Below are 19,613 nucleotides of genomic sequence, written 5' to 3'. Positions count from 1 at the left end.
AATAAATGCAACAGCCATAGTCTATGGGTACTCAAGAGGTCTGCCTGAGCAAGTTTTGAACTTGGACACTGTCTCCTTAGAGGTAATTATAATCAACCAGCATTCAAAAATGTAGTTTTGATAAAATGTAATTTATGCTAAATTCAAAATTATAGTTTAAAAAAACAGAATTGTGTGAAAATCTTAAGAATGCATATACTTCTGAAGTTTGAACTAACATTGGTTTTAATGTCTCCAAACTATCGGTACAAATGCTGAAGTGAAATCTGCAATGACTGCTATATTATAAAAAATCCTATGCAAGAGTAGGCTTTATTGAAACCACAGAGAGATGCAGAGTTAAAAGGGGTGTTTTTACATAAATGATCATATATATTTGTTCATTAACTCCAAAACTGTTGTTGTGTATATTATTCTTATTCAATTACCAAAAGTGTCATCTTCAGCAAAATAATTTTTTCCTTAAAGCAGTTAACTTTAATCCACTACCTTAAATTTTGTGACCCAAATTTGTGAGTCAATGTACCTGCCATTCTTCTTCTGAATTGCTTTTGTAAACTAAAATAAGAATATGCATCAAATATGTCTTCCTGTTGAAATTCTGTGTTGTGGTAAGTGTCCTCACAGGCCTCAGACTGGGTCAGTGCTACCTTTTCAGCAGCCTGAGGATTTCTACCTCTTATCTGAAACTGATAAAACTTTATTAATGTTCAGATGAGGTTGGGATTTGTTATCCAGTGTAGTTTCACAAGATTCACAAAGGTTTCTTCTAGGTAATCCTCTATAAGCCTTTCCTGTTAGGTATAATGCCCAGAGATTACTGATTTCCCAAGCTTTGCTTTTCCCATGAGGCATGTTGTCCTTAATCAAAGCACCTGAAAGGGTGCTTAAAGTACCTTAATCATGAAATGATTCATAATAGTGGCACCAGGATTGCTGGGTTTTGTCCTTCCAGTGCATAATATTTGTAAACAGTTTTGTTATGAGGAATGGCAGTCTGCTTAAAAATCAGAGTTTACCTTGAGGGCTTTCGTACTCTGAAGTTTGTTGCTGCAACAGTTCTTCTTGTTGAAGTAGTTTATAAACTTCAAAGACTTCATTGCAACAATATCATCCATTGATCCAGCCAGCCGTGCTTTCATAGGCACTGTCCTTTAGTCTGGAAAACACTGCAGCCACAGCTTGCTGTCTTTTGACTCATGGCTGGAAGTTCTGCTTCTGCGTGTAGTTCTACCCTTAAAATACCTATGTTGCAATCTACAGAGACAGAAAAGAAGGAACAAAAATAGAATCAAAATATTAAAAAGAAAAAAAGATGTCTCAAAGCATCTTGCTAGAATGCTACCTCAAGTTAGCTTTTAAGCAATGCCGTCATTCCCACCTTGGGCAGCTGACCCTCAGCAGTACTGTGGTAAAACCCAGATTGAACAGCAGGTGATTTTTTTCCACCTTTACCTATCAGTGAAGAGACATGTTGATGACTAATTGCATAATTGCAAATAAATAAAAACTTACTCTAATCTTCAGGATGTCAGGTCATTCTTTAGGGAGACAACAGACAGCTGAGGAGGGAGAAAACCTTCTGGTAGAAGTTTTCTTGCTTCCCAAGTGAGGTTGTGGCACCAGGGAAGCTGCAGCTGGAAAAGAGATGCTGGGTCTCTGTATTTTTAAGACTCAACTAGTCCTTTCCTTACTTTTCTCAGTCAACTGTTTTACCTAAGCCAACTTTCCTATAAGATGTCTTTCTAATGTACAGCAGCTGCTGTAATCACTTCCCACCATCTCCTGAAACATGCAGATAAATTGGGAAATGCAGAGGATAATTTGAGAAGACACTATCCCATCACAAATCAGCAGCCTCAAAAATGGACCCTGGGTCTTGTCCTCCAAAATAGTATCTGAGAACTCATGAGGCAAATTTCTATCTGATAAAGCTGACATTGACAAGTGGCCTTTAACTGACACTGTAATGGGACAGAATTTCTAATAGAAGGGATATTTCTAACAATCTACTTTTTTTAAGTGGGATAAATCAAGTTAAGGCAGAGCCAACTGAAAAGCTAGCATTGTAAGGGAAAATGATCTCATGACAGGCAATTGGGATCCATAAATGTTTTAAAAATAAGGTCAAAAATTCACTTTAAATAGGCCTGCTATTCTCTCATCATCCATTCCTCCCCCCTGCATCCATTTTCCAATTCTCCTCTGTTCTCATCTGTTGCTGGATGAATTTTTTGCTCTCTTGCGCCTTCATTCTGCTTTCTCTTCCCCACAGTCTATTCCTTTTCTTTTTGTAAGAAACTGAATAATTCAGTTTAGTGTGTCTCCATAAACAGACAAAATGTCTCTCTGCTATAGAGCCAGACCCTTTAAAATTCTTTTCCAATTCCATTGTGCTTTGGTTTGTTGTCAAGTTTTTAATCCTTTGGACTTTCTCCACACTCCCCCCCTCCGCCCCTGCATCACCCACCCCCTCTTTCAGGTTTATAACTAGGATAAATGATAAACCAAATTCTGTATGGTGGATCACAAGACTTAAAGTAAACCTCAGCTAGTTAGCCAAAGGACAGGCTGATAATAAGCATAAATATTGTCTAGAAAAATGAATGCCTTTTGTTGTCAGTGTAAAATGAGATTACCCTGAAATTTTCTGACAGCTAGGGAATATTGGGATGTATCAGCTCTAAAAAGGGTTTAGGCATGTGCATACATGCTCATCTCTTAGTGGGACATGAGATACTCAAAGCACTCGTGAAGATACCCAATAAAAACCTAATCCGGGTCTCGCAAATGAGGCAGATGTTTGTGTACTATTATCATAGCTGCAGTATCAGTCAGACTCTGAAAGAACTGTGTAAGAATAAGCTGCAAGAACTTAGTGTCTCTAGGACCTGGAAGGGTTTTCCACAGGCAGTCTCTTTCGGGGCTTTAGAGTCACAGCCTAATAGCAGATCATGAGAAATAGCTAAGGAGCTGTCAAGAGAAAGCCATGCAGTTAGCATCTGCACTTGTATTTAAGGACATTTAAATAATGAGGAATTAATCATCTATTTGAGGATTTACTTGGATTGTCTTACAGACTTTGTACAAATCCAGTTACTTAAAACATCAATTCTTTCCTTCAGGATGGCAGTAAATCCTTGAAACTTTATCTTTTTAATGTACATTCAAGGACTACATGTAACACCAGCCACATTGCAAATAGTTCTTCACCTGTTAGTGACCACAGCAGCTTCACTGTAAAGAACCTCGGGTTAACTGTTTCTAAAAGCCATTTCCTTATTTGCAGATAGGATTTGTAAGCTTGTAAATAACCTAAAGATACAAGGAAACCTGTCTCTGGATCCTGGCTGTGAACATTTCAATTGAAATAAACCTGTAATGTACTGAGTTTTGTCAGTTCCCAGTTGAGAGTAGGAAAAAAGAATCATGCCTGTGTGTGTTAAAGGCCACGTACTTTATTGTGTGCCTGGCAGCATTCCAAGCCTAAAAATCAACGAGAACAAAGAAAGGAGCATTAATAACTGCATTATTTTTCCATAATGTGTCAAAGGGTTCTGCGCTTCCTTCAGGATGAATAAGGAGCTGTTTGTACTTTTCATGATCAATTAATTCCATGTTCAGGATGTTACATTTCAAATAGGTTAGGTTCCTAAAACACACAAACGTTTGTGTTGGACTATGGTTAGAAACCAGAATTCCAACTTCTAGAATAGTAACATTCCTGTCTTCTAGCGCAATGGGAGAAGCTGACAATTTTATGTGAAACCATATAGCAGAAACTGATGCAAATCCCAGACTGAGTCCACAGACTATTAGTAGAAAACATTAAATAAAAAGAAAAGAAGAAAAATACAATAACTTATTTAAAGTATGGCTGCTTTGAAAAATACAGATCAGAAGTATTTGTTGTTAGAATACTAATTAAGAGAGTACTCAAAACATTTTATTAGAATGTATGATTAACTTACTGATCAAGAACTTTTTGATTCCAAATTATCTCTGCTTAATGAAGTTTTCAGATTGGGATGTATTACACAGAGCTGTTCTAACTAAGCAGAGTGATTTTGTAATTTACAGGCCAGCTTTTGGGGGTAGTTTTGGGGGGAAATTATTTGGGAGAAATCCCTGCCAAACCTCATGTGAAAAATAAACTATTCCAAATGGCACATGCAAGGAGAGCCAAATTCAATTCCATTAATACTAGTAATAAAGAGTGACTTCTATAACTTGTTTGGAATCATTCCTACTTATTCAAAGGTTAGATTTGGTGCAGATTATCTGAACCAGAGGGCAATCTGAAGTGCTCATGTCTTCAGGCATGCACTTTCTATATGCTCTCATTTACCAGGGGAGTCAGTTCTGGTACCATATGTCATCTTATCAAAGCTCATTGGTGCTGTTTATACCCTGTGAATTCTGTGAATTCCAGAAATTCATCATGACATCTATTCCACAAGGTGCCTCTGCATACAGCTGGGTTTTGTTGTTTTTCAGTGCAGGGGGGTGATTCTGAGGATGACAAACACTAAGCATTTCTCTTATTTCATACAAGTTGCTGAAAGAAATCAGACAAAAACATGCAGTGCTGCCAGGCTGTGGCTGTCTTTGCTGGCTCACAGTACTTTGAGAGATTGAAAATGTGAGAGCAATCATGTCCCTTGCAGTTAGGACAGGTTCTTCTGATGTTGCCCAAATGGAGCATTAGAGTGGGGCATTGCAGAGATCATGACAGCTGCCACAGATCAACTTGATATGATATGAAGGGCCCTAGAGGTTTTCCATTGTATACATTTTGCCTAATTTGCCAGTATGTTAAGGGAGTCAAGAAACAAATCTCTAACTGATCATCATATTGATGAGGGGAGCCTGTGAGCAGGTAATCCATGCAGTTTAGTATGCTGAACAGTTACTCTGTTTAAGCATATAGCCCACAGCTCTGCAGCTTTTATCTGTTGGCTTTTTATTATGTGGGCAGGAAAAATGGGCACAAATAGCCTTTTTGGAGCTAGCTGTAATCTGGCTTGACTGCAGTTCTCAGTAGTAGCTGGGTCTTTGCAGTTTGCTTTGGTTTTGGCAAGCTCCTGCCAGTATAGGCTTCAGCAAGTTTCTATCTCCTTGTGTGTCACTCTGTAGACAAAGGGCTGTGTGGCCACTTTCCCTGAGCATGTGTGCACACTCTGCCAAATCTCAGGCCAGCATCACATGGTAAAGCTGCAAGAGGACTGAGATTTTAACACTGACTCTTCTCACATGGGGCTGCCAAAGCCAGTACTTTGCACCTTGAGCCTTCCCTCCCTTACTTAGCCTCAGTGATCCTGCTCTGTGACAGCGTAGTCCCGGCCCCCAGCAGCTCAGTGCCCCATACACCAATAGAATCAAATACAGCTGCTCCTGGGTCGGGCTGCAGGGGAGGGGGGAAAGTTGGCTTCCTTTTAAACTGACCTCCTCTTCCTCGGGCCATTAGTAAGAGGCCTGCTTCAACTTGTGGAAGGGGGCTCCAGTTACAACACTCATTTTTTAATCACAAGACAAATCTGTTATGCCACTGAAATTCATGTCTGAAGCTAAGCATGCACTCAGCTATTTATTGGATCAGGCCTGAAATCAGGCCTCAAACCCGATCCCCTTCAGGCACAAGCTCTGGCCTTTACTACCAAGTATCCGGTGCATTTGTCAAATAGATGCTGTCATGGTTGACTTCTTTTTCAGTTCTTAGTACTTAATTTCCCTGGGTCATGTTCATGTTCAGTGTTGCAGATTAAAAAGAAATCTCCTCCCTAAAACATACCTATGATCCAAAGAGTTGCCTGGCTACTGTTGTCCCAGACAGCAGCCCCTTTCCTGAAGATGCCGGTCACTGTCCAGCTCAGCCTGCTAGGGATAATACCCCGCTAAACCAGAGAGTGATTTGGAGAAAGGACTGCAAAATTTGTTCATTTAACATCAGGGAAAGCAGAATGCCCTCAGTGAGGCAAACAGCAATGATTGCCCATTGTGTGCAGAACTTGAGGGTCAAAGGCTGAGCTTGAAAGAAGCTGGGTCAAGTAATACAACTATGTAATTGAGGCTGTTAGAGAGCCCAGATCTTGTATTTGTTATAGTTAAGTATGTGACAGAAGCCAACTGAAATAATGGACTTTTCATTACTTTTGATTTCTGGATTGAGTTCTTCTGTTGTATTACTGTGCAACAGTTCTCATTCCTGCAGTGCAAGATCTGAGGTGGAGGCCTTGGTTCTTCTTGAATTTTGCTGAAGTTCCTTGCTGCAAAATGCATTAGCAGAACTGCTCCCTACGGCTTCAGCAGTCAGGGTGTCAGTGCTCTGGCTATATTGTTGTCTTGCAGTTAGAAAAACACTAAAAAGTTCAAGATTTTTTCACAGCCAAGGTGTGAAAAGTAATTAGAATGTATCACTGGTGTTGGGTATTTGCAATTATCTGTGAATATATAAAGGCCCTATTTTTCTCAACAAACAGGCAACATTGCTATAATTATTTAAAATGAAAAAGAAAGTCAGTGACTCAGACATGGAGAGATTGGGTGGATAACTTTATTAGTTCCCAGTCTAAGGTCTGTAGTGCAGATCCTAATCTAATATCAAGACTGCATTAAATAAAGTACAAAATATGGAAAAAGAGAACTGCATTTACCCCATGAGGCTGGTGCTGAACATAATTTTGACTGTTCTGCTCATGGCCAGCTCTCTTCAATGTTCAGCTCTAAGTCTGGCTCTTAAAAAACACTGGAAAAGGGAGCACTACTATCTTCCTTCTTGCTCCATACAGATTCTGACTAGAACATATTCCTTAATCCTCCTATGAGATGTGCTCAGTTTTGAGAAGTTCTGCAAAAGTTAATAATCAATTTAATCTTTGTTTGCATTTGTTTTAAAAAAAACTTCTTTAGTGTTTTTGCTTGGTTTAGTAAATTGAATTTGCAAGCAGAAATTTCCCAATGCAGAATGGCACCATGCAACCTAACCTGAAGGGCTGATTTTGATTTGATTTTCTTGGTGTGTTTTTGAGACATTAATCAAGGAGTTTTTTATGTTAAACAAGTGGTTTTGATGCTAAACACTAAGAAAGCAAGCACAACACATACTCCTGCCTGTGTTTTTGCTGCATTTCCTCATCAGATGACCTGACTGTTGTGTTAAATGTCATGTTGCCCAATATTAAGTAGCGTCATTCCAGCTGAACATGTGTATGATAGGAGTTACTGACTCTGCTGTAATCCAGCTGATAGTGGAATGTCTGCCTTGCAAGTAGAAATAAGAGTTGCTGCCTCCAGGGGTGTCCTGCTGCTCAGGACAGATGATATGTGAATAATCCAGAGTAGCATAGATTTCATAAAGTACTATATCAAATTTAGCATGTAAGTTGTGAATGCATACAACTGAGCAGCAGGTATCTCCTCTACAATGTAGTCTGGTCACCAATTATAAAATCTTTCTAGATTAGTCTATTCATCCATTCTCTTGCTAGGCTGGAATAATGATGGTCAACATTGATTGCAAATAATGCCCTTCTGTGTTAGGAATGCCAGGGCTGCATGTGACAAGAAACAATGGCAGGATCTCTCAGGGAACCTCGACCCTAGGGAAGCCTGGATCAGGTTATGCTTTCCACCATCAGCTCTTCCAAGAAAAGTCAGAGCAGCAGATACCTAGAGTGAAAGTTTGAAGTTACTGTGTGACCCAAAATGAAGGGAGTCACTTGGATTCAAGAATTGTTGGTAATGCAGTAAGCATGGTTATATTAAATTATATTCTATAGGTCATAATTTGATGATAACTTCTTCAAGATAAGATAAAAATTTATAATTTGAAGTACTTGCCTGTGCCTTCCATCTCTGGTCTGCCATCATCAAAACAAAGTCATTCTGACAATCTAAATTCACTCTTTCCTGTGCAGTGATTATAGGGGAATTTAGCAAAATGCTATCCAGTGATACCCACCAGTGGATCAGTATGAACATTTACATTTGCGTTTGAAGCTAATTTTTAATGTATTTCTCTTAATTTGCTAGGAAGATACTTGTCAAGTTAGCAATTAAACTGTAATTTGGTCACTGAGGTGTTTACATGGATTAATAGATCTCTCTCTTAAGCGTATGCTCCTGGGTTTGAAATAACAGCTATACTGCGTGGTAGCATGACCCCACTTGAGTTTCACACACACATGCACAAAATCAAATTCCATCACATTTTAATGCAAATTTTACCTTTGCAAATGATGGCCTGAAAAGAATGAGTTTCCATGGTAACCTTAGGGAACACATAACCTGTTTATCATAACTTTTCCATGAAATAAGACAGGGGGTGGGGAACATGCTTTGATGTCGGCTATATTTTTCTGCAGACAGCATTCTGCTCTAGCACATGTAGAGAATTTACCAAAATACTTGTGTACTGTCCTAAATGAACTTTTTTTCTGTTCTTAGAAACAAAAGCAGTTGTATGGAATAACACAGGAGGTAACTGCAATTGGCAATATTCAACTCCATTAACTGACCTTTCAGCTCCTGTCTATTGTTTGACAACTAGGTCAACATTTTGAAAGACCAATCAGAAATTAATAGTTAACAGATCTCTTCCATCACTTTATCTTTTCTTGCTTTCCCTCCATGCTTTAAACTTAGCCCTCAGGTATCCCTGCTGTCTTTCGAAGCCACTTTTTTATTTTTTCTTGTTCTTTCACTTCACTGCTGAAAGTACTTCTTTGAAAAATGCCTTCAAATATCTCTGAACTCCTACATTTTGGAGCTACCATGGAAAAAAATATATTGATTATACTTCACATTCGGTGCTGACTTTCAGAGTTGAGGTGGTGGCTCCTGGAGCTGCCATTAGCGAGAGTGAGTTTGATGGCTGTGAGCATCTGCAAGGTTGTATTTTTCCTGCAGATGCACAGTAACTCCTGGCTAAAGGAAAGTATGTCTGCAACATTTTTTTTAAGGTCATTAGGAGTAAGGAACAGATGTTGAGGTTTTTCGGAATGCTGCTTTGAAGTGCCACTTTGGAGTCAACTGACAAGACTGACCCTATAGGCAGTGATTTTTGGGATTGGAACACAGAGGAACCATTGCCCACAGTTACCCATCTGGTATCCATCTGGTACCAGCAAACAACAGACAGTACCAAATCACAGAAAAACTGTACCAACTGCTAAATTGGTATCAGCAAGCAAAGAAGGTCACCACCCAACAGCAGTTGCAAGCAGGAGAAACAATGTCTGTAACATTTACAGACTGGTATCTGAAGATCCGGAGGAACCTGATGCCATAGCATATGGAAAGCAATTCCTGTCTCTAAGCCTACTTATGCTGATGTTGTTTGCTCAGTATTAATCCAGGTTTGGGGAGGGGTTTTGGGTTTGTTGGTTTTTGGTTGTTGTTTTTGGAGGGTTTCTTTGTGGTTTTTTGTGTGATTTTTTTGGTTGGGTTTTTTTTTTTGTTGTTAACCATATTGAATTTGCCGTGTGGAGAGCTTTTGTCGTGATGCCATTGAGAGAGTGCCTCTCTTTATTGGCATCTGTGTTTAACAGGATTAAGGTGGATTTAATACCCTGTGCTACAGACTAACCATTCAGATTCTAGGAGTACTGTTCCATAGTGGTGTCAAATCACAATGGAAGGAGTTGAAGTTAACTTTTAACTCCGTGACGATTTACTCTGCAGCTTTTCTTTGATGTGAAGTATTCTTAGGGAGAGCTGTGGCAGGGGGTTGTTTTCCAATTTTACTGCCATCTTCCTCTTCTTCCCTCTGGTCATTTTCCCCCTTCTTCCTCCTTTTCTTTTCTTGAAGCAGTGCGCTGGTTTGTACAGTAGCTAAGTGCATAGAATGCAATAATACAACAGTGAGAGATTTAGTGCCTCTAGGTGCTACCCCTTCTACTCTTGAGGACCTCCAGCAAGGCATGATTTTATAGACAATGAAAGGCTTGCTCTCCCCTGTGAAGCCGCCTGCCTGCAGGAAGCTTTTCACTGTCTATTTCCACTACTTGCTCTGCAATTTAGTTCCATGCCCTGCTATTTCCCCCTCCCCTCCCTCTTTTCTTCTCTGACATACACATGCATAGACCCCCTGCGTACACATTCAGCACCAACACCAGATGTAGGTAGACACAGCAAAATAGTGTTATCTCAATGTGTGCGTTAAAACGCTCAAAAATACAGCAAACATTTTCATTTTGCCATCCTCATCTTAAATGGAAATATTGATCTGTCCTCTGTTTGCTTTCCAGGTACTGACACTGTCATTTCATTTTCCCTAAAAAGAGCACAAGCTCATAGCTGAGCTCCAAAGCATGGCCATTACACCCTGGCATTGGTGCCAAGAACTCTGCTGACTTAGCTAGAGAAAGATGCTGAAAGCCTGACTTTGAGAGAAAATTCAATTCAATTCACTTCATACAATGTCTCTCATGAACTATTTCAAAATGCCTTATATCAGGAGATAACATAATGAGAAAATGCTTTAGAGAACTGGATATTCAGATAGCAAGACAAAATGATACACAGCAATGAACTGGAGTAAAAGAAAATATGACTGTCATTTAAAAGCAGTAATCATCTGGATAAGTAGTCTTGTAAACTAATTACAGTGAGAAGAGAAGCAAAGAATGCAAGACTGGGAAGAACAAGAAGCAGCTTAGTTTCAAACAGGGTAAAGCAGGGGATTGGTTTCATGGAGGGAGAGGAATTACACACAGTATTGTAGAACAACTGAAGGAGATCTGCTTTAGAAATGCATCCACACATATGAATTAGTACGCTGTACATTGCAAGTGTATCTCCGTGACAGGTTAAGTTACCCTCTTTAGTGGATGGGAAGAGATTAATTACTTTGGCCTGGTTCAGGGTAAGACCAATTGAAGTGCCTCCTTCTAGTAGGAAAGGATCAATGCTGATGGGTGCTGTGGGTTTTTTGGGTTTTTGTTTTGCTATTTTTAAGTTTCTCTCTCAACTCAAGGGAAACTTCTGTTTGTCTCTGATTTGAGAATAGGTTTGCAAGTGAGGGTGTTGCAAATCTGGTGCTCATTAAGGACAATTAAGAGATAGAATTAACCAAAACATATTATACAACTAATGGAAAGGAAGCCACCCACAGAGACTGACACAGGCCAGGAAATTATCTCATTTTGCTTGGTCAAAGGAAACCATAGTTCTCCAGCACCAGGGATTGGGGGATCGTGGAGCAAGGGTTCAGAAAGAGTATTTTCTTTGTGGGACTGTGTAAAAACACTTTGCAGTTCTGGCTTCACCTCCATCTTTGCTGTTTTCTCTCTCTTTAGTGTTGCAAGATACAGCAAATGCTGAGAGCTTGTTTTCTACAAAACTAAGGCAATTGCCATGTTTTTAAACTGTTATGGGAACAGCCTGTTTCCCTTTTAAAGTTCCCATCTGTGTTTGTATTTCCCTCAGTCTATTGCCTTTATAGAGAATTTTCTGCTCCCTCTAAATCTAAACCATTAGTTTCACCTCCTTGAACAAGAGGTAGGGCATTACTGAGGAGGAAAAGTAAATCCTGAGATAATCAGCCCTGCTTAATTTCACCATGGAACACTGCTGTTTTCAGTGTTCCTGGTGTTCATTGCATAGGGAGAAGGGACAAGTGACTCTGAGTATGTACATTTGTGTGTGAGCATGTGTATGTATATGTATGTATCTGGAGAGAGAGACAGGCAGAAGGGGAGCATTTAATTGCCTTGCAATCGGACCAACCAAGTAGTGTTCTGATTGCATACAGCTGATTTTCTAAGTGAAAATCTTCAAACCTATTCAACAGCAAAACCAAGATCATCAGTGACTCTGGAGTGTGTGTCTGTGTTTCTTAGAGGGAAGAGGAAGGTTGGTTTGATTACTATCTCTTTTTTCCTTTGGACAAGGGTGTTTTTCTCATCCAAGGGAAATGCATTCTAGCAGCATGAACATAACTATTAATCAACACTTAAGTGATAATCAGTGAATGAAAAATGATGACCAGAAACTGAAAATGTACTTGCATAGCTACTTCGGTGCTTTTTCTTTGAGATCATGCCCTTGCATTTTAACATGAACAATTCTTATAAAATTAGTGCTGATATATTCCAATAGGCAGTGATTTTAAAAGCCAACACTTACTTTTCACTTGAAAAAAAATACTAACAGGGAATGATATATTAAGATCTGCATAAGTAATGTTATAAAGCTACCTTCGTAGTCGCTGAGATAGAGTCTCAGTTTATATGAACCAATAATATCTTACAGATTTACTTAAGAGATGAAGATGCAAAAATCATCACTGGAATGCTGTATTCAAATGTGTGAAGACATGTTCAGGATACAGAGAGATAAATGTTTTTCCTGTGTATTTTTGCTCAAAAAGGAGATGGAGACACCAAGACATGCAGGTATATGTTAGCTTTGGGAATGCCTCCAAGAGGAATCAGATGCTGTTGAAGTTAAAACAAAACTCCCCTCAGTATTTAGCATGCTTTTCTGAATCATGGCCAGGGTATGTGGTGGCATCCAGCAGAAACCAAGGCTATGTGACTCTCCTAGTGAGCAACACCTTGCTTTTGTTCTTCAAGATGTTTTTTGACCAACTTTGTCATGGTTCTAATACTATCAAGTGTTCTTTGGAATAATCTCAAAACCAGATTAGTGTAAAATGCTTAAAGTAAGTGTGTGCTTAAAAAAAGAAAACACAACATTCCCAGGGACTGAGCCCAGAAAGCAGAACTTTAGGAGACTGCAAGGTCATGACTTGGTAATTGGGCCATGAACAGGCATCTAGAGCCATCCATTGATTCACCTTTCCAAATTATTTAACCTGTGTTTTCTGTTGACACAAATATAAAAAAGTTCATCTGCCACACTACCCAAAACAAACTTGAAGACATTGGACCGTGATTTGAGAAGCTCTGACAATTGTAGTCTGGAGATATCTTTAAAATGGAGCAGGAACAGGTGTCTCAGGATCTGCTGGGAAGATACTGCTTCCTTCCTTATTCTTGGGAATAAGTTTGTTTGTAACAAACAAGTTTGTAACAGAGAAGTTGAAAGTGCTCTTTCTCTTCAGTGGTGGAGGTGCTTTTAAGAGCTCCTGTGGAACATCATCTTGGCTTGCTATCGCAGCTAAGAAGAAAAGCACAACTAAGAATATCAAAAAGAAGTATTAAAGGTGCTGTCTTATATCCAAACAATGGTAAAGCAGTACCAATGGGCTCGTAGAACATTAGACTCCTCTTCGAGGACTACTTCTGCCATTAAAATCAATGCAACTTAATTAAAGCAAATTATAGATAGATACATCTATAAATAAGATATTAAAGTGCGCCGCTGAATATGATAATTGCTGCATATTTAGCAATCAGCGTGTGTGTTCTGCTTTTGCCAGGAGGGATTTCTTTCAGAGGAATCAATGGAGCTTTATTAAAAACCATCTAAATTAGAGGGAGAAATGATGAGTGTTATAATAACGCAAAATCACTGTTTCAACTTTCATTGCAAAACTAGGAAAGCAAAATATATCCCTCTTTGTGTATGTATGGAAAACATCGGGAAAATTCTTTTGAATTGTATACAGTGGTAGAATTTTTAATCTTTACCTTTTTATGCAAAACAAAAAAAAAAAAACCTGGATGGAAGAAACCTTGCTTTCTGTGGAAATGCTGGAGCTCTCCAAGGGTGGGGTAATGAGGATTTCACAGCAGTAAGGAATTAAGAAGTCCCCATCGATCAATTTCCTCTATTTCACATGGACCATCCAGTTCACTGCCTTACATCACCTGCCTCTGTTTCAGCAGCTAAAGAGAGTTAGCAAGTCAAATTGTCCTCTTAAATTTCACTTGCAGTTCCCAGAACCAGGAAGAGTTGAAATGCAAAAAATAAGTCAGTTAATTTTGATGCTTCACCTGTGTATGAAACATTGCGACCAGGGTGGGGAATAAATCCACTTTTACCTCTCCATTTTTCTTCAGTTTTCACTTAATTGAAAACAAAAACCAACTGTGTCTCAGCAGAGGGGAGACCTGAGGGTTAAAGGGCAAATTCCGTTATACCACAGCTCTTTTTGGCATGCTGAATCTCAACCCATGTGATTAGAAACGCTCACAGACAAAAGAAGAGCTTTGAGAACAGAGGTCAAAACAGCATCTGAATCAAGTCCTTTAGCAGATGATCACAAGACTATTGAAAAATGCACTAAGCAATGCAGCAGTTCTATGTGTCATGTTTATACACAGACTTTCAGGCAAAAAGCAGAAGTGGGTGGCATTTTCAAAGCACTTGGATTGATGGCAGAGCAGAAGCTTCAATCTGCAGCCTTCCTGGGGTGTCTGCTGTCTTATAGTGCATGTCAGTCGTATAAAATACAGTGGTAGTATCCTGCCATTTTTATGGGTAGAAAACCACAGTGCACAAGCTCAAGTGACTTTTCTGAGCATGCAGAGTGAATAAGTGAAAAAGCTAGGAGTCCCAGGACTCCAATCTTCATAAGCTTTTTCTGATATCCCATAATTTTAAATAAGTCAGGTGTGGCTCAAGTGGAGTCAGCAGTGTTTTGCCCTGGATTCACAAACATGTAGCTAAAATCCCATCAGCCTTGAGGAAGTTATATTATTGCTATTTACTTAGTGGGCAGAACACTGTCCAGATTTTCTTTCTCATCTTAATGATAATTGAAATGTTTGGAGGAGGCTTATTGTTCAGAAGTCAGGAAAAAAAGGGCTGAAAAGTAAAAGGATAGTGCTACTTACCATATGAAGAATTAATACTCCTGAATACAACACCCACTGAATATTTTGCTTTTTTAACAGTACAAAACTTTTGACTCTGAGCAGAGGAGTAGCTGGTGAAGAAGTTTTGAAAGTTTTTTTTTAACCAACTGACCTCTGCAATGATGATGAAGTTTTCTATATGCAAGTCTGAATACCTGCAGGAGAGGGAACAGCAACTGCAACTGTATGAGATATCCAACCTAAAAATGTCTCTGCATAATTTATTTTCCTTATAAGTAGTATCCATGGTCTTGGGTTTTCACTGTGCTGGCTTCACTCAGGATGGACATTGAGCAGGGAGTCAGGTGGGAATTCGTGAGAAGAAGTAGAGCCCCAGGCAAAAACACACTGTCCTGCTGAATTCTGCTGGTAGGGGCAAGGAGTTGTTGCTGATTTCTATTTGCAGTGTGGTAGCTCTCACCTTGAGCTGTGTGTGGATGCACAAGAAAAAGTCAATTCTGGTTTCATGAAGCTTCAAAAAAGGTTGCTGTAGTTGTTATTTTTTGTACCGCAGCATCTGTCCAGCCCCTAACACCTTGGCCCATAAGGAAGGGGCAAGGGAGGCTTTTCTGCTAGCAGCTAGAATTGTAGCCTTCAGCAAATGCTCTAAGAGGAAGGCAGTGTAAGATAGGTGAGAGGGAATGAAAGGCAGGATCTCCTAGGGAAAAAAAAGTCGCATGCACTTTTCTGTACAGCTTTCTCTTCCCTTAAAGAATTGTTATTCTGCAACCTCAGAATTCTCCTGTAGGCAAATTCCAGACTTACTCAAGACACCTGCCCACAGATATACTCTATTTATAGCTTAAAATTTATTTGCAGGTGTTTGAATGCTCTAAGATATTTGTTTCTGGCTTGATCTATGCTGTCCTTCAGTCTACCCTTCTACCAGCCTGGTTCTTCTGCTGGGAACTGGCAGGGGTTTAATTAAGGATGCAGAGGTGTCACAGGATATTTTCTGAAAAGAGATACCTTTCTATCACAGAAATCTTGTTAGCTAGTGAGAATTATTGTTTCTAAAAAGAGAGGCTTAAACAAAAGAAACATTAACTAGCCTTGTGTAAAAAACACCTCTCTGGCACACAGAAAATCCTGACCGTGAAGGCATTGAGTTACATGGAGGCAGTGTCTTGCCAGTTTTTCTGGTATCTTGTCTCTGAGTGTGGCCACTGCTGTGACTGGGATTCCCAAAGGGGCAATTAGGAGAACAACCTGCTGGTGCAGAAGTTCTGCTCTCCCATTCAGCTCTCCAAGGCCTTGCCTTTCCTCCACCTGCCAAGGACTTTAGTGTCTCCTGCTAACCAGATGTTAGTTGGTTTGATTCATATTTGTATTTATTTGTTTTACATTCCACAAGGGCCTTGGCCATACCAATACTTTGCAATAGTTACATTTCAGGAATTGTTTGCTGTTGTTTTTTGATGAAGATAGTGTTTTCTTTCCTCAATTTAAGCATGCTGCTCTTTTAATTGCACCGATAGGATGATGGCTGTTTCTGTGTTTATCTCTGCCCATTATTTTTGCATATTCATGTTTTGCTTGTTAGTTGAGGCCGCTCTTAAGAGATGAACTGTTCATAATGATGCCACTTATTTAAGTTGATGTTGTTTATTTAAACCCTAAAAATACAGGAGCATATTTTGGATCATTTTTTCTGTTATGCCTTACCATACATTTGTGAAATGTGTATTTCACCTGCTGCTGTGTTCTCTATTGATTTTGGTGCTGGTCTCCTAAGCTCTTCCAAGGGCTGCCTCTGTAGGGACTCAGCTGAGCACTGCACCTTCTGTCAGCTCTCTTGCTGGTCACCTTGTGGTCACCACCCATTTGGCTTAGACAGCACTTCCAGGTTTTAATCCTGTTTTATTAAGATAACTGTTTCTTCACCTAAATATGTTGTGATTATTAACTGTGTGTTAAAACTTTCACACCTGGTCTGAGGGCCAGCTGCATATGTCCTGTTTTAGGAAAGGAGGAGAACTTGGAATATTTTGATCTTACTAATTAGTACATTTCACACCGATTTTTAGCTTAGTTTGTTGTAGAAGGCAGCAAAGGAACCCTTTGCTTTGACTCTTTCTGAAACATAAATAACTTCTACTGAGGAGGTGTTTCTATTTTCACAATTTCTCTTTTCATCAGGGTAGTATTTTATTCCAGGCACCATTTTGGCACTCCAGGCTGAGTGATGATACGCTTTTACTGTCGCATGGACAGATGGAGAAGGAAAATCAGAAGAAATGGCTGAGCCTTTAATTAGCTGTGCAGAGCCAGAGCATGCTTTTCCAGTGCACTGGGGGTTTTATATAGGGTGTGGAGACTCAGCCGCTTGATGGATCCAAATTAGCAAAATTGTGTATCCGCCACCAGGGTGTTTCTATGGTAACTGTCTCTCAAATCATATATACAAACAGACCTGGCAGGGGCTATTGCCTTCTCTTTGGTCTGCAGGAAATCATCAAAAAAGGGGTGTTTTCCGGCTGAAAAAAGGCCTTGTGATGTAAATATTTTTTACTTTTGGTGGTTGGTATAAGTTTTGGGATTACTGCTTGATGCTGGCACAATTCTGAAAATTTGTGTTTTTTCATGTTGCCTGGCTGCTGTTACTCCCTTTAGGTGTGAGAGTGCAGGAAACTCATACCACTACCAGACTCATGCACATAATTAATAACCTATCTAGAGCTGCACAGGTAGACCATCAAAAACTGCATGTTTTTGTGGTGAGAGACCAGATTATACATTTGTTTCTTTTCCCCTCATTCTTCTTCATAAAACAGGAGAAATCTAGAGGGTCTTCTCTTACCAGTGTACCTGAGAACTTAAGGGAAATTATGAACCTGATGAAATTAGTAGTGTAAGAGCAGCCAAAGTGGCTGTGACTCTTCACCTAAGTCACTCTATAAAGTCTCTCTGCATGTTACTTTTTCTCGTGGAAAAAAATGAATGAATGATCCCTTTAGCCTACTGCCCTCTTTTTGAAATGTAGGGCAATTATTGTTGTTTTTTCTCTTCCAAAGTCAGGCACTGCTAAAGCATGGGTCATTTCAAATCACAGGCGTTTCTTTCTTGTGGCCAACAGTTCTGTGAGGATGCCTTTCTGTTTTCAGTGAGATAAAGGAAGCTTGCAAGAGGCCTATACGAAATAATTTTTTTCATTTACAAGTATCTTGCATGTTTGATGAGTGCCAAGGTGCATAACAAAATTTGTCTGGAATAATTTCTCAGCCTGCCTAGCAGCTGCAAATGATACTTCCTCTCTTTGTATAGGACTCGTTTTATGTAATGTACACAGAAATGCTTTGTAAAGGTAGATAACACTTAATACACCTGAATGCACAACTTTTCTCATTGCAGTGGTTTATACATCTGTTCAGTGAAAATGGTGTATTGTGCATAAATTACAGGACTGACAGAAATGTACTTTAACCTGTAGAATGCAAAAAACATGTTAATTTTTGTTTTCTCTTTTCTCTAATCAGGCATTTGCCAAAAGCTTGGTGTGATTTATTACTTTCTTTTTAATGAATTGTTAAAAATGTTTGAAAAGGCATTAAATCTTCCTTTCTGCTATTAATCTGTAAAAGGGGAAGGGGATTTTAAATGGCCTCTTAGTATATTGCTTTATAAAACTGCTGATTCTAGCAGCACCGGAATAGGAATACATACTAATGTAGGAAACACTGAAGGCAGTCAGAGGCTCCTCCGTTTATGGAAGAAAAGACTAATAGCTCCATTTTAACAAGGCTCTTAACACTTTGGGCCATCAGCAGGCATTGAGTGAAATTGGGAGAGCTCCTGTGTGCTAAAAGCATTGAAGTTCACCGTTTGTACCCGGTTGGAGCCTTCCTGATAGAATTGTGCTCCCCAGCCAATGCCCGTTGCCATCTTGAACACAAACCAAGTAGCGCTGGCATTTTGGCTGAGTGCACTAACACTGCACTTTTGAAATGGCACCAGAGCATCATAAATGCACTTAACTCCCAGCTGGATACTAAGCTTTGCAGGGGCGTTAGGGAAAGTTTCTGAATTCATGTTAAGAATAAAAGAAAACCTGTTTGTATCATATTTTATGCTAAAGCAAAACGAGCTAGTGAAGGGGAAAAAAGCAGACTTGCTACTAAGATGTTAGCTTTGATTCAGGTAGTTATGCCTCAGTAATCAGAAGGGGTGTGCTTAGTTAGATGATGTCCTCATGTTACTGGATTCCAGGAAAAAGGCTAGCCAGGGAAGAGAGAGTATCCCAGCTAGTAGGCCGATGAGGGAAAGGTGATGAAGATTGTACCTGCTCTAAACACTTCTTTGATACAGAAGCCTTTCTTGTTAGCAGTGATAAGATTATGTATGGCATTTGAAGCTTCTTTGAGCCCCTGCCTTTCTTTTGTTGATTTTGGCATGTTGCAGCATCATGTGTTCTCTGCTTATCGTTTTGAGATGCATTGTTAGTAGCTGGGCTGCATAATTGATCTTCATCTCTAATTACTCTCCTCTCCACAGGTGCCTGGAAAAGGTCCAGATGGGAGCTCCTACAATCTTCACTTCGAGGGGGTGGAAAGGCAGTATGCATCCTTACCCAGGTACAGCACCAAGCCTACTTCCAGTGGGGAGGGAGGGCAGCCCACAGCTGATGTCCAGCTCTAACATGAGAGATTATTCTGCACTTTTGTCTTGTCATCTTTTGCTGCTGATTTACTGCCATTTTATACCTGTACTATTAATTTGGACTTTTGAATTTTTAAAAAACAGGTCTGTCATTGAACATGTCAGCAAGAGTCATGATCCATAGCTAGAGAACATGACATTGAGGGAGCTGGCTCTGCAAGAGTTATAACAGGTCGTAGCAGGGCATAAATG

The 19,613-nt window shown here is 39.6% G+C and overlaps 1 protein-coding gene across 4 annotated transcripts in view; it reads left to right on the top strand.

Annotated features, from left to right (window-relative positions):
• PARD3B (par-3 family cell polarity regulator beta) overlaps positions 1 to 19,613 on the top strand; it is a 394,022-nt gene that overhangs the window by 343,566 nt on the left and 30,843 nt on the right. For all 4 annotated transcript variants that reach the window (XM_074548315.1, XM_074548314.1, XM_074548313.1 and 1 more), the window contains one exon: positions 19,257 to 19,336. In XM_074548315.1, coding sequence (XP_074404416.1) covers positions 19,257 to 19,336 — 80 coding nt within the window. The remainder of the gene's footprint in view (positions 1 to 19,256; positions 19,337 to 19,613) is intronic.

Source organism: Zonotrichia albicollis, chromosome 10 (genome assembly GCF_047830755.1).
Source record: "Zonotrichia albicollis isolate bZonAlb1 chromosome 10, bZonAlb1.hap1, whole genome shotgun sequence".
Taxonomy (NCBI): Eukaryota; Metazoa; Chordata; class Aves; order Passeriformes; family Passerellidae; genus Zonotrichia; species Zonotrichia albicollis.
Note: the sequence above shows the minus strand (reverse complement) of the source record. Positions and strands in the feature narration are given on the sequence as shown.